General features: G+C 37.7%; 1 protein-coding gene across 4 annotated transcripts in view; it reads right to left on the reverse strand.

Moving 5' to 3' along the window:
• The window catches only part of LOC133505030 (F-BAR and double SH3 domains protein 2-like), a 43,225-nt gene that overhangs the window by 12,656 nt on the left and 17,112 nt on the right, over positions 1 to 13,457 (reverse strand). Inside the window, exons 7-15 of one of the 4 annotated variants that reach the window (XM_061827880.1) lie at positions 13,012 to 13,066; positions 12,719 to 12,847; positions 10,864 to 10,986; positions 10,225 to 10,320; positions 9,378 to 9,452; positions 6,656 to 6,787; positions 5,241 to 5,345; positions 1,839 to 1,928; positions 1,604 to 1,666 (exon numbers count right to left, since the gene is read on the reverse strand). In XM_061827880.1, the coding sequence (XP_061683864.1) occupies positions 1,604 to 1,666; positions 1,839 to 1,928; positions 5,241 to 5,345; positions 6,656 to 6,787; positions 9,378 to 9,452; positions 10,225 to 10,320; positions 10,864 to 10,986; positions 12,719 to 12,847; positions 13,012 to 13,066 (868 nt within the window). The remainder of the gene's footprint in view (positions 1 to 1,603; positions 1,667 to 1,838; positions 1,929 to 5,240; positions 5,346 to 6,655; positions 6,788 to 9,377; positions 9,453 to 10,224; positions 10,321 to 10,863; positions 10,987 to 12,718; positions 12,848 to 13,011; positions 13,067 to 13,457) is intronic. The other 3 variants (XM_061827881.1, XM_061827882.1, XM_061827883.1) reach the window with 3 other exon arrangements.

Below are 13,457 nucleotides of genomic sequence, written 5' to 3' on the forward strand. Positions count from 1 at the left end.
CCTTATCTATTTAATTCCTTCCCTTCTCTCACATTAATATACAAATGTACCTTCTAATGATCACTGCATCTTTATTCCCTCGTTACTCTAACCCTCCACACTTGCTCTGAGTCTCTTAGTATTGCAACTGTCATCCCCATCCTTCCACTGCGAATCACTGTGGCGTGCAGAATGACATCTCCATTTCAATGTCTGCACGCAAACAGACGTGCGATAATTTTGTTCAACGACATTTTGTTCAAAGACTGAAGGAAATTAAATGTTCTTTTTTTTGCTGATTGTGAAGAGTTTTATCTTGTGCAATTTGCGATGAAATTGGATTTTTCTGAGTTGCTTGAGAACTATTTGCTTTTTTTTTTTGTTTTTAACGCCTGGCTGGACTGACTAATAATTGGGCTGTGAGGCAATCAATCAATTATTTTACACTTTACATCATTCAGGAGGCGATTTTTCAGGAGAGCTATTCTGGCTGGGTAATTTATAATGAAGTCATGAAAAATGAAAACCACTGCTTGCTCATCGGCGCCTTGAGAGCCTGCATTCCGAACATTTCAACACAAAATGAAATGAAATATTTCTGTTGGGGGTACAGTCTTTCGGAAAACCTAATGAAGATAGTCTTTTGCTATATTATTAGTGCTATGGAATGTCTTGTTTCGAAGGTGTATAACTGGCAGCATGTATCATGAAACCTCTGCAGTCAAATGCATATTCTGAGAAGATTGATGGCTGATTTTTTGGCATTTTTAATCATTTTTTTTCTCTAATATGAAATACAAGTACATAAAAATAACCTGTTCTAGGGTTAAAACGTTGTAATAATAAAACTGTTGTTAACTTGTTAAAGATAAGTGACTTAGTAACATAAGATATGTTAACCATCATTAAAACTAAAATGTAAAAAGGATAATACACTCAGTTCCATATTAATGATGATGACGTGGCACATTTGTGACGTGACAACTGATCTCACCTCTCATGATTTACATTCTTACTTGACCCACATACAGTAAAGAAAAAAAAGCAAACACAGTTTGACATTAAAATGTTTGACATTAAAAAAACAAAAAATTGGGAATGTTTTTAAATCCATGGGAAAAAGTCTGATTTTTTCTCATGCTTTTCAGAATATATCCACTTTTTGATCATATTACTTACACTGTATGCGGTTTTAACTTTCTTTTTTCTTAATATTTTGTTTGTAATTTTGTTTGTTTTTATCCCGTTTTAAATGTTTTATCTCTTTGTTTTCAAATGCCTTTAATCACATAAAGCACATTGAGTTACTTCGTGTATGAAATGCGGTATACAAATAAATTTGCTTTGCTTTGTTTTAAAATGCCTTCATTTTAAATGTGAATTATTGTTTGTCTATATGTGCTCTGCAATTGGCTGGCAACCCAGGGTTCGCTGGGGTAGTTCCCCAATACTTCTGTGACTGTACTGCAGAAAATGAATGGATGGCCTGCAGCTGCTTCTCTGTATGACACTGTTATATTTCTGTGGCGGTGAAGTTTCAAACTTCGCTGAAAGTGTGAGGTTCGTGCATTCACTTATTAGCTGTTTTTACACATTTTCGACATAGAGTGAAGCGTTGTCTCACCGACAGTGAGGGATCGTGGGAAGTGTAGTTGGCCCAGCGCTCATTCTCCAGCTCCTCCATCACCTACAAGGACAGAAAGTGTGAGGGGCTTTACACTCAAACTAAAAACGCTCCTCAGCGAAAATAGCATTCATGCAGGCATACATTTCCACACACCTACATCGCACAAACACAATGAATCAAAATCATACAGCAAGAATCATGCATGCACACACAGTAAACTAGCATACAGCACCTGGTTCATGGCGCTCTTCAGCCAGGTGTCCACAGCAACGCCCACTTGCCGCAGGAGGTCCAAACGTGCTTCGGCTTTTAACTTTATTATCTTTAAGGAAAAAAAAAAAAGGTCAGCATTGTATACTGTATACATGTATATGATTATACAGTTTGCAGTATCAACTTTGGATATTACAAATACATTTATGAAGAAGGGTCTTAAAGAAAGTGAGGATGATCATTTAGAACAGGGGCGCCCAGACTTTTTTACCCCAAGATCTACTTTTCAAGCAGCCAACATCTCGCGAGCTACCAACGACCATTTTAAGGTTAATGTTATGTTGGCTCCTGTATTCAAAATACACAATTAGCTTTTTGTGCACTGTATTGTCTATGCTTTCATCCTGGATCAGGCTGTGCTAACGTGGAATTTTAAAATGACACACCATCACATCCTGCACTTTCTTACTTTGGCTTCAGACCAGACCATTCCCACTCGAAAAAAAGAAAATCTCGTCCAGTTTAACTACTTTTTCTTTGATTATTCACATACTCCGACAGTCAATGCATCTCAAAACAACAGCATTTCTTTTTTAACTTTCTCCATTAATATTGAAAGTAAACATAAGCAGCATGTCTTGCTCGTCTTTGCTCTACATTGCCCAGACTGTGTTGCTACTAAAGCAGCAGTGATGGACGCTGTCATTATAAAACACATTGATGGGCTGCGTAAGTATTGTAACATTTGTAATTACGAGTGTACGTCTTTAAGGGAGGGGTGGTGTAAGGTAAACTAGGAAAAAGATACTGTCGTTGTTAGAGAAAGTTCCGTGTGCTGCCTAAAAGAAACCAGTGGCTTCTTTGATCCATTTTTTACAGTACGTATGTGAATTGTGCCACTGGATGTAACAACCAATCATCCCTCACTCATTGAATCACATTGCAAAATGCCACAAACTGAATAGCTGTATGTCATAATTTCAATTTGCATTGGATTTTTTCTTATTTGCTCGCAACGCAGAATATCCGCAGAGACTGCATCAGCGGTGCACAATTGCGCACACGTGCAGTTTAGAGGGAAAATTGGCTGACGATCAACGCATTGAGCACCCCTGATCTAGAACATTATGAGCTGTGCAGCTCTGTCATGGGTGAGAAAGGTGTTATTGTAATGACAAAGACAAATCTACCATGTTTATTACATTGTAATGTTCGTTTTCTATCACAACATTAATACTGGCAATGATGGTAAGTGATAGTCTTGGAAAAAATTATTTCAGAAACAAATGACACAATTCCAACAATATGTCTGAATATAACAGACCTATTAATGTGTTATTAGTTTCCTTGTTGTTTGCCATTCAAAGTTCAGCCTTTTCCATAGTTGTGAATTTATAAACCGAAGTGAAATTCTCCATGGGGCTCAAGCACTAAAACCCAACAGCTCACTTTTATTTTCCTAAATTACTTTTAATTAGGTGCTAGCACAGTGAGAGCTGAATATGCGCTGTCTTCTTTACTAATGAGACAATATGATGAAGTTAAAGTAGGAAATCCCTGCCTGCCTCTTTTGCTCAACTCTCTCTCCTTCAACTCCAATCCTTTCATGTCATCTACTCTGTATTTTTTATTGCTGTCCTCTTTCATTACTTGCTCCTTCAGTTTGTGTCTCGTGCTGACACAGCACATTGATTGCTGATGGATCAGAGTGTGTCTGTCTGAACACACAAACACTGACAGCTCCTCAGCTGTCCTTAATAAACACAGCGGGCCCTCAAGTGGTCTTTGTCACGTTATGTAAGCAGGGATCAAATGTTACAGGAAAAAGATGTTCTTCATCTTGCCTTTGGGCGTTAATTATGATGCAAATAATGGAGGGAAAATTGCAAGACTGAAATACATTATAAGGACAAAAGTATTTATCAAATACCTCTAAAACAATTTAGTGTCTATAAGTTAAGGGTTTGCCACAATGTCTCCTTCTTTCTCCTGATAGTTAATTTTTTAACATGAGAATTGTGCCCCGATTCAAAAATTAATTTTTTAACATGAGAATTGTGCCCCGATTCAAAAATTAGGTTCCATAATGGCATTGTTTGGGAGGTTTTTGGTGTGGATGAACTATTCATATTTTTCTGCAGCTCCCCAACCGTAGACAAAACTCATGTAACACATTCATTTTACAATTAGTAATGATCTAACACAGTCACTAACACAGTGGAGATATTAAATGCGTTATGACTGGAAAAAGAACATTTTTTAAAAGATTTGCCTTGGATATTTGTCATTTATTTCCTCCATTTAAAACCTATTACAATCCTATTAATAGTGATGCCTGTTTTAGGTACAAAAGTAGCATCACAGCTTGCCCCATAATGTAGAAAACCAAGCATAATATAATGTGTGAGCGCTGTTTTCAATTCCTTTTCTTACATTTTCATATTTTTTACCACCCATTCTAAAAAGATGGTAATATTAGAATGGGGGCCCAAAAGAAAACTGCTATCAGTATGTGCATAATTCTGTAGTCAAACCTGAATTCATATATGTTGCACTACTTTAATATTCTTTATAATGCTCAGATAAGAGCTCTAAAATACATCCATTTTATTAAATATGCATAAGCTCTGTCAGGTAGTGCTACCCAGGAAGAGCAAAGGATAGTGAAGAGACAATGTAAGCAAGAGACACTTTGAAAAGGGATGTGATTACACGGTTTATTCTTGCACCAACTGCTATTTGCACCATGCGTGTTGCATGTTATTAGTGAATTAGTGGAGTGGGAAGTAGACGTGTTTGCGTAAAACTGCCAGCAGAGGGTGTTACATGTAAAAGTTGAGCCAGCAAGGAAAATAAAGTCATGAGCTAGGCAAAATGATAATGCATTAAGGGCAAAAGACGGTTGATTTTAGCACTTTCTAATTGATATTATACTGTTTTTTTTTTTCAGGTGAAGAAACCTTATTTGGTAACATCAACATGATTAGTAAGGAACTTTACGTACTTCACAATAAGGCAGTGAAGTCATTTTCTTCAAGCCAATCAAAAATGTAATCACATTTATAAATAAAAAAAAGTAACACTTCAAGATAAGAAAACTGTGTTTTTTGTTCTATCATTTAGGACTATACATGTATGTTGTAGATTATTGAATTATTTGTGGACAAATTTTGAGTCCTTTACAAGATCGTTTCAAAAAGTAAGCCACTTTTATAATTTAGTTGACACTAAGACATACAAATAAATCATTCATGATACTTTTTTGGGGGTTTAAATTATGTTTTGTCCTATTTCTGACTGCGGAAAACCTTTGTTCTGCAGGTCCTTGCCCTGCATGTAACTACAACAGCTGTAAAAATGTTGCAACATCGTGTGGTGGTAATGTTGGTCTGGGGGGGTGTGTGGAAGAAAAGTCACAAACCTCAGCTTTGCGTATGTTTTCTTTGGATTCCTCTATCTTCATCTCCATATCTGCTCTTCCCTGTTCAGTGGGGGGCAGACCATGACTCTCACACTCCTCCAGTGACTGAGCAAACACAAAAACACACACTGAAAGTCAAAAGAGGAATTTGACGTTCATATAATCCTGTACATGAAATGCACAGTTAGGACTTGCATTAAAGTGAATTTGTATTTGTTGAAAGTGTATCTTTGGGTTGAAATTGATATGAAAGTGTCTCAAGACACCAGTGTAAATTGTATTGGGAATCCACGCGTCAATTTGTCCATCCATCTATTTTCTAGACTCGTTGAACAATAGGGTCACAGGTGCATTGGAACCAATTTCAACTGACTTTTGGTGGGAGGTGGAGGATACCTTAGGGTACACATGGATATTTGGCTTCTAAAGCCGTTAATGGCAGTGAATGTGCCGTTTTCTTTTTTTTTTTTTTTTTTTTAATAATGTGGGAAGAAGGCAGAGTACTTGGAGGAAATCTAGATTGGAGCAAAGACTCAAACACTTAACCTACAGTATGTAAGGCAGACGTGTTAACCACTTGTTTACCATGCTGTACTGTAATACAAATATACCTGTAAAATATTGGCAGTTTTTATTTACATTATTATTTATTTTAACATTATTCAAATCCAGCGGCACGGTGGAACAGCCGGTAATGCGTTGGCCTCACAGTTCTGAAGGACCCGGGTTCGCTTCCTGCCCGTTGACAGCTGGGATAGGCCCCAGCACTCCCCGCGACCCTCGTGAGGATAAGCGACAAAAGAAAATGGATGGATGGATTATTCAAGTCTCTGATAATTTTGAGTAAACAATATTTTGCACAATCCTCAACAACGATAATTTGTAGTGAAACTAGAACATTCAAATTAACAAAGATTACAAATAATTTGGGTGATACAAAATCCATCCATCCGTTTTCTGACCAACTTATCCTCACAAGAGTCACGGGAATGGTGGAAGATATCCCACCTATCTTCGTCCAGGGGGCAGGGTACACCCTGAACTGATTACCAGCCAATCAAAGGGCACACAAACAACGATTGGCACTCACTTCACACTTACAGGCAATTTTGCATGTTTTGGGGATGTGAGAGGTGACTGGAGTACCTGGAGAAAATCCACGCAGGCACAGGGAAAAACATGCAAACTCCACACAGGCGGGGCCAGGATTTAAACTCCGGTCCTCAGGACTGTGAGGCAGACGCTCTAACCAGTCGTTCACAGTTCCACCATGATACAACATTTTATCCCCCAAAAATAGCATTTTTTAAAAAAGGAACGAGAAACAGTCTGTCCTTTCAGACTAAGGACCAAATTGATATTCAATGACATACAGAATTATAATAAAGTGTTGCTAATTTATATGCACAAGGTACATTTTGGTGTCTCACTCTCTTGTAGTGTATGATATTCTTGTGTTCTCTGGCGACTCGTGTTGCCCATTTCCTGGCCTCCTTGTTCAGGCTGTGCTCCTCTGTGGTCCCCATCTCTGACTCCAGCTGACGACTCTAATAAAAAAATAAATGAAAAAAAAAACCACACACACAAGCATGTAAGTTTGAGTAAACATGCAGGCAAACATACACAAATGCAAAACAGAAATGAAAGAACGGAACGTCGAAACCAGATCTACAACAAGCTGATGGTATTCATGTAATGCAGCTAAGGAGAACAAGAAAGAAACTTTTTGTCTTTCTGCTGTAATAAATTGGGGATGTGCTGCAAAGCTGCTGGTTACTCTCTCACGATCAAAACCACATGTGAACAACAGAGTGTTTATGTGTGCATTTGTGTGGACTACCACTTGAGAAGAGCATGGTGTGTGGTGCACATCATTCTTCTGTACTGTAGAAAATCACCCAGTAGGTTTGGAAAAATACAGATATCAGTTGTCTGGAAGTATCATAATTCCGTTTTGGGACGGATAAAATAAAAACCCATGTTTCATATGCTAATAATTAAGATCCTGCTGTGCATCAAGGTTACGCTACTTCTTTATAATGTGTTTATTTAGTGGAAAGAATGTGTTATTCACATCTCGGTTACATTACAAGCCTTAAACAACATATGAATTACACGATTAACCTAATAAGCAAAAGCATAAGAAGCTTTCTAATGGTTAATTATGATAGTGATTCCATTTTTTTAGCTGGAAACAAGTTATATAACCTCAAGTGATGCAGTGTGTAGCAACGTCTTTCACAACCATGTTGCAAAGTTTATCCCATCTTCATGGAAAAGATGTTGAGCAACGAATCTGGTAAAATTGGCAAAGAATGGCCGGAAGCAGTAAAGCCGAGTTGGCTGTCTCTGTGGTTTGAAAATAACCCTTACGTGTTTTTGGAAAGCAAAAGCACACAGAGAACATCAACGCAGGCATGGGGAGAACGTGCAAATTTCATACAGAAAAAGTACGAAAAGAGTCGGATGAGGCGATGCAACTAAAGTATGTCACACTGAGCGCATTCTATAAAAGCCTGCATTCATGTTATCATCTGGCCTTGATTGAATTAGTCCACAACAGTGCTGAGTTAAGTCACATGACCAGCTGAATATTTTAAAGCAGAAGGTTTTTCTACTAATAAATATTTTCTTCCTTAGTGGCACAGACATATTTGAAGATGACCCTTCCAGGATTCATGGGGCTCTGATTTAGAATTATGTTATTAGGTTATTCAGGAACCAGAAAGTTCAGCTCCTAACTGAATTCAGAAATTCTTTGCATCGACATCAACCATGAAAATAGTGTAATAATGGACATTAATAAACATTTTATAATGTATTCATTAGCTAATCAATGTAAAACCAAAACAATAGTGTAAGAGAATAAAAAGGTCCAGTAAAATAATCACATTTTTAAAAAATATAATTATGTGGGTTGGGGCGGGCGTAGCGGCCATGTAGTTGGTAAAATTGCATGCATAAATGTGTCAACAAAAGACATTTATTTTATTGAGATGTTCCACAACAACAACTCCCCACTGATCCACAAATGTGAGACCACAAGTACCTGTATGCAGTGCATAATTACAGTTTACCATTTATCATTCATGTTTATTAAAACTGATCTGCTGAAGGTGTGAAACCAGGTGTATTACATCATGGAAACTTAGAGCTTAATCACGCCGCAAAAAGTAGAAAACTAGAGGCCTTAAAGCATGGAGCCTTTTGGGTTGTGCAATACCTTTATTAGGCCTCCTAACAGCTTTTTGATGCGGCCAAGCCATAAAAAACATTTGGGGGATTATTTGAAATGTCATGCTGGTCGGCATGGGGCAGGCCAATACTACTCAGTAAAGCACTAATTACAATGCTTTTAGAAATAATGATGACACTCAGAAAACATTCCTAATAGTACCGATATACTGTAGGAACAATTTTACTATAGGTACTATATACCTATATATTTACACACATGCACCCACACATACAGTATGTAAATAGATAGATAGATAGATAGATAGATAGATAGATAGATAGATAGATAGATAGATAGATAGATAGATAGATAGATAGATAGATAGATAGATAGATAGATAGATAGATAGATAGATAGATAGATGTGTGTGTCTATATATGTGTGTGTATGCATCTGTGTGTAAATATATAGGTATATAGTACATATAAACACACATAAACATTATCTATCTATACACCACATTTTTCACACTATAAGGCGCACCTAAAAGCCTTGAATTTTCTCAAAAGCTGAGAATCCGGTGCCTTATATGTGGGGAAAATTTTTTAAATGGGCCAGTCATTGGTGGTGTGCCTTATAATGCGGTGCGCCTTATAGTGTGGAAAATACGGTGTGTGTGTGTGTGTGGTGTGTATATATATATATATATATATATATATATATATATATATATATACCCAGTATAAAACACCTTTTTTGGAATGGAATACCTGCGTTAAATGATGCAAAACTATATATATATATCCTGTAGTATGATTACTGGGGTTTACGGTACACTGATGTTCACATACCCATGTGTTAATGATCAGTAATGGAATCACGGGAGCAGACACAAAAGGCTTAAAAATGATGATCCATGGCTTCTTGATCAAATGAGGAATACTAATAGTCATGGCTACCTGCGCCAGGGTCATTCTCATGGCACTGACGGGTGAAGGCTCAATGTCCACCAACTGCGGCACCAAGCTCAGAGTCTGGCGCATGCAGCCAAGAGCAGCATCACAAACAAACAAGCACAAGGAGGAGTTAGTGGGAAAAGTGTTCAGGGAAAAGTGTTGTCAGTCGTTACATACAATCAGGAAGACAAAGGAAAGGAATAGCTCATTTTGTATCGGGAGCTCAGATGTTAGAATAAAGTTTTATATAAAAATGTTACGAAAATACAAATTGAATAAAACAAAGTAGAGTAGGGGAAAAGTACATAGATTTAAAAAAAAAGTTAAGCAGGATAGCTAGCTACAATACTGAGTTCAGGCATCAAATTTCTACAGCAGCATCACTCTGATAACTTTGATCTATTGACAACAACATGAGTACATTTAAATTACCGAGGATTTTTTTTTGTATATAAATATAAAAACAATGGTCACAACTAAGAGAATGCCAATACATGAAGAAGCTGTCATGAGAAAAGCAGATATTTCCAGAGAATAAGAGCTCACCCTAAAAACACTAAAAAAAACAAAAACGCTGCATAAAAATTTCTTTGTTCTAACATTTCATTGATCCAACACTTAAAAGGAAATAAAATTTTGCATTGAACGCCGCATAAGACGTCGAATTATAGAAAATGGCACATGTGGCAAAGTAATTATTTTTGACTTGGTGAAAGATGAGTGCATGTGTGAATCTTTGTCAGTAAGATGGATGTGATTGAAGGAGAAAAAAAACATCCTGCTGTGTGAACATGATTGTACTTTGTACCAGCGAGCACATTAGCACAACGTTGCGTTCAGCCGCTCTCACCTTGTCACACTCGCTGGGCTGGAACTGGAAGTCGTGTGCTTTGTGGAAAACTGGGTTCTCTTGCATGAACAACTGCTGATTGAACTCTTGTATTATCTGAGGAAGACACACGTGTAAACTTGATGTAATTAAGAATTCATTATTTTATTCAGAATCAATCATCATACACGACTTAACGGTGATCTTAGCCGACCGAGACTTATCAAGTTTTGTATCACAAAATGCAAAGTGGCAGACTTTAATATGTTTTCACTGTGCATGCAAAATGAGCAATGAGGAGGACGCTGTGTGCACATGTGGCTGCACGAGACATGAGTGTGGAATTTATGTGACGTGTGCCAATCATCGTCTTTTCGCTGACTCAAAGTTGATATAAGTGAGAGTTCACTCAGATAGCTCAGTGGTTTCCAGGCACAGTTGCAATAAGGTGGCCATTATCAATATTTTGTCCATTATAGTCAATGGTAGTCGGGATTCAACCCGAATATCATGAAAGAAACTCCTGCAAAACACTTGTAATGTACACTGAGAACTTATTTATTTCATCCAGCATTTTTACCTGTACCTATATTTGTACCTTTTTGCTTTTGCTAAATTCTGACGTTAAAAGTGAGTGAAAGACGACAGCATCATACTCACCCTGGTGGATTTGTCCAACAGGAACTGGAAGGTGTTATGTGACGCTTGTGAGGCTTCGAGCTCAGTGCGACACAATGCTATCAAGTAGTCTTTCACGTGCTCATAGATCCTGCCGTCCAAGGCCTGGAGGACAGAAGAAATAACAGCAAGGATGGATTCTTTCTAATGTATTCTCATATTTCTTAAAAATAAATAAAAAACGAAATCTTAATTCAGCCACATACATGTTGGATGATTATACAAAGACCTACTGTAGCGCAGACATTATTCCAAAACACATCACACAGAGAGGTACAAGACATACAGTACAAATGAATGAAAAGGAAAAGTGAGGATTTTGATAGGTCTAACAAAAACTAAGCTGATATAAATAGAAAATGTGTTTGTGTGTGCATGTATTGCATTGGATTGCTTTCTCAAAGCTGCAGGAGGTGAAGGGGTTCACAACAATACAACACTGAGACACAAACAGTCAAATAGTCAGACAAAAATAATGTCGATGTCTGTGCACATGATCACACACAATACAATAAAAAGGAAATGTAAAGGAAATGATGTCATTAAGGGTGGGTTGACTACATTCTAAATGTTTCCCTTTTTTGATCCTAATCTCCTTCTCCCTCTTTCTTCTCTTCCCACGCCTCTTTTTTTTTTTTATTAATCCATTTGCAGCGGTGCCGAAATGAAATGAGTCAGCTTCCAGGAAAAGACCTGCATCATAACCAGCAGGTTGGTGTATTTCCATCGTGTGCGTGCTTGGGTTAAATGAGTGGATGTGCAATAATCACATTCCAGACAACCGGAATAAGACAGAGTGTGAATTGATGTGCGTGTGTGTTTGTATAAATCTGATAACACGTTGGGACAGAAAATGGAGTGAACTTACAAGCACGGGAGAGAAATAACTAGCAGATTGGTTTCCTCTGGCACTGTCCCCCATTTGCTTGTATGTGTGGAAATTCTTGTATTTGTGTATGTGCACAACCCCCTGCAGCCTTCTGTCACTCAGAGCTTCTGATTTATTATTCAGGACTGCCTCATAGTGTCGATGCTCATGGGCACGGCGGGCTTGAGCGAGAGAGGAGAGGGGAGCGACACGCAGATAACGACAGGAATCAAACAGAGGGGTAACGGGAAGATCCTACTGTCTGAAAGAGTTGAAGAGGACAGAACCGTGAGGTTTTAGGGGCTAAGTACTTTTTTTAAAAAAATAGATTACTGCTGTATTTTTTAAGGGCTCCTGAAATCGTCCAAACATATTGCTTTAATGCCTAACTTCCTGTTACTGTCCAGAGTCATGAATTTTTCAGGTTTGTACTTGGATATTGGGATTGGTATTCTTCCCTCCAAAGACGTGTGATTCCTCCTTTGCTCCAAGAACTGCCCTTTACTGCAAATTACTATTTCATGGCTGTGCATCATTTTAACATGGAAATTGTTCAATTTTGAGGCAAGTAAATCAGAAATCATCACACAAGTGTAGTGTTTGTCCACAGACAGTAAAAAGGAAATGTTTCATTTTTTTTTCCCTCAGCTTGAGTTGATTTCTAATTCAAATCTCTCTCTGAGCTCAAAAAATGCTTCTTTTGAGGAAATTCCCTCAGGGCTTGAATGATGATTGAAACTCTAATACCATGAAAGAACACGCCATTCCAGGAATATTTCAGCTGCCGTGAATATAGTGATGTACAACATTTTTTTTTCACTAATGCTGATTAGCGATAACTTTTTTCCCCCTCATATCAGACCCATCGAGATCATTTGTTCCCAATATCGGTTAATAATTATCAGTCCCCATAGCTATCTTGCATCTCTATTATGAAGTAAAAATGAAACAAAATAAAAAGTCAAATACCTGTATGCATTGGAGTAGGTCTGTGTGATAGTAACGGTCATGGTGAGCGTTGGCGGCGGCTAGTGTTAGTAAGTAGTCATTCCTGGCCTGTGTTGCTTTCGAGTTGCAGTCGCTTCTCTTTGCTTTCAACTGTAAAGATAATGAAAGATAACAGTTCGACTTCATCTTCAATTTCCATGGGGGGGGGGGGTCATCAAAATGTATATTTAAACATTGCAAAGTTTTTAACATTAGCCGACCACATTAGAGGACAAAGACACAGCGCTACATGGTTGACTTAAGAACTCGCTGACCTTTACACTCGCTTTTTGAAGGCTAATTCTTGACTGGAAAAGAGCCAGTTTAGACCTAAAACGAGAGAGTGATAAACAAGAAACAAATCCATTAATTAAGAATCAATCATCAATAGGAATTATGATTCACAATGAAAATTAATCTTCAGGATGCAGGTGCTTGACAGCAATAATTCCCAGCCTGACACAGCCATCATAATTCATCCGTTGTGACATGCTGACAGGATGTGTGCAAACTGTGGTTTTTTTTGTTCCTTATGCCTGTATGTGTCCAGTTGACGTACCAAAATATGCACAACATTCTCACAGAAATGCAAACGTGTCTGCATGTGTGATATACTGTATATTTCTATATCCAATGAGGTAACACGTTTAATAATGGGGATTTGGCTTTTTAAAGACCCATGTAGATGGTAGGAGCAAACAAGAACAACACATCAAAAGAA

The sequence above is a fragment of the Syngnathoides biaculeatus genome, chromosome 8, assembly GCF_019802595.1.
Source record: "Syngnathoides biaculeatus isolate LvHL_M chromosome 8, ASM1980259v1, whole genome shotgun sequence".
Lineage (NCBI taxonomy): Eukaryota > Metazoa > Chordata > Actinopteri > Syngnathiformes > Syngnathidae > Syngnathoides > Syngnathoides biaculeatus.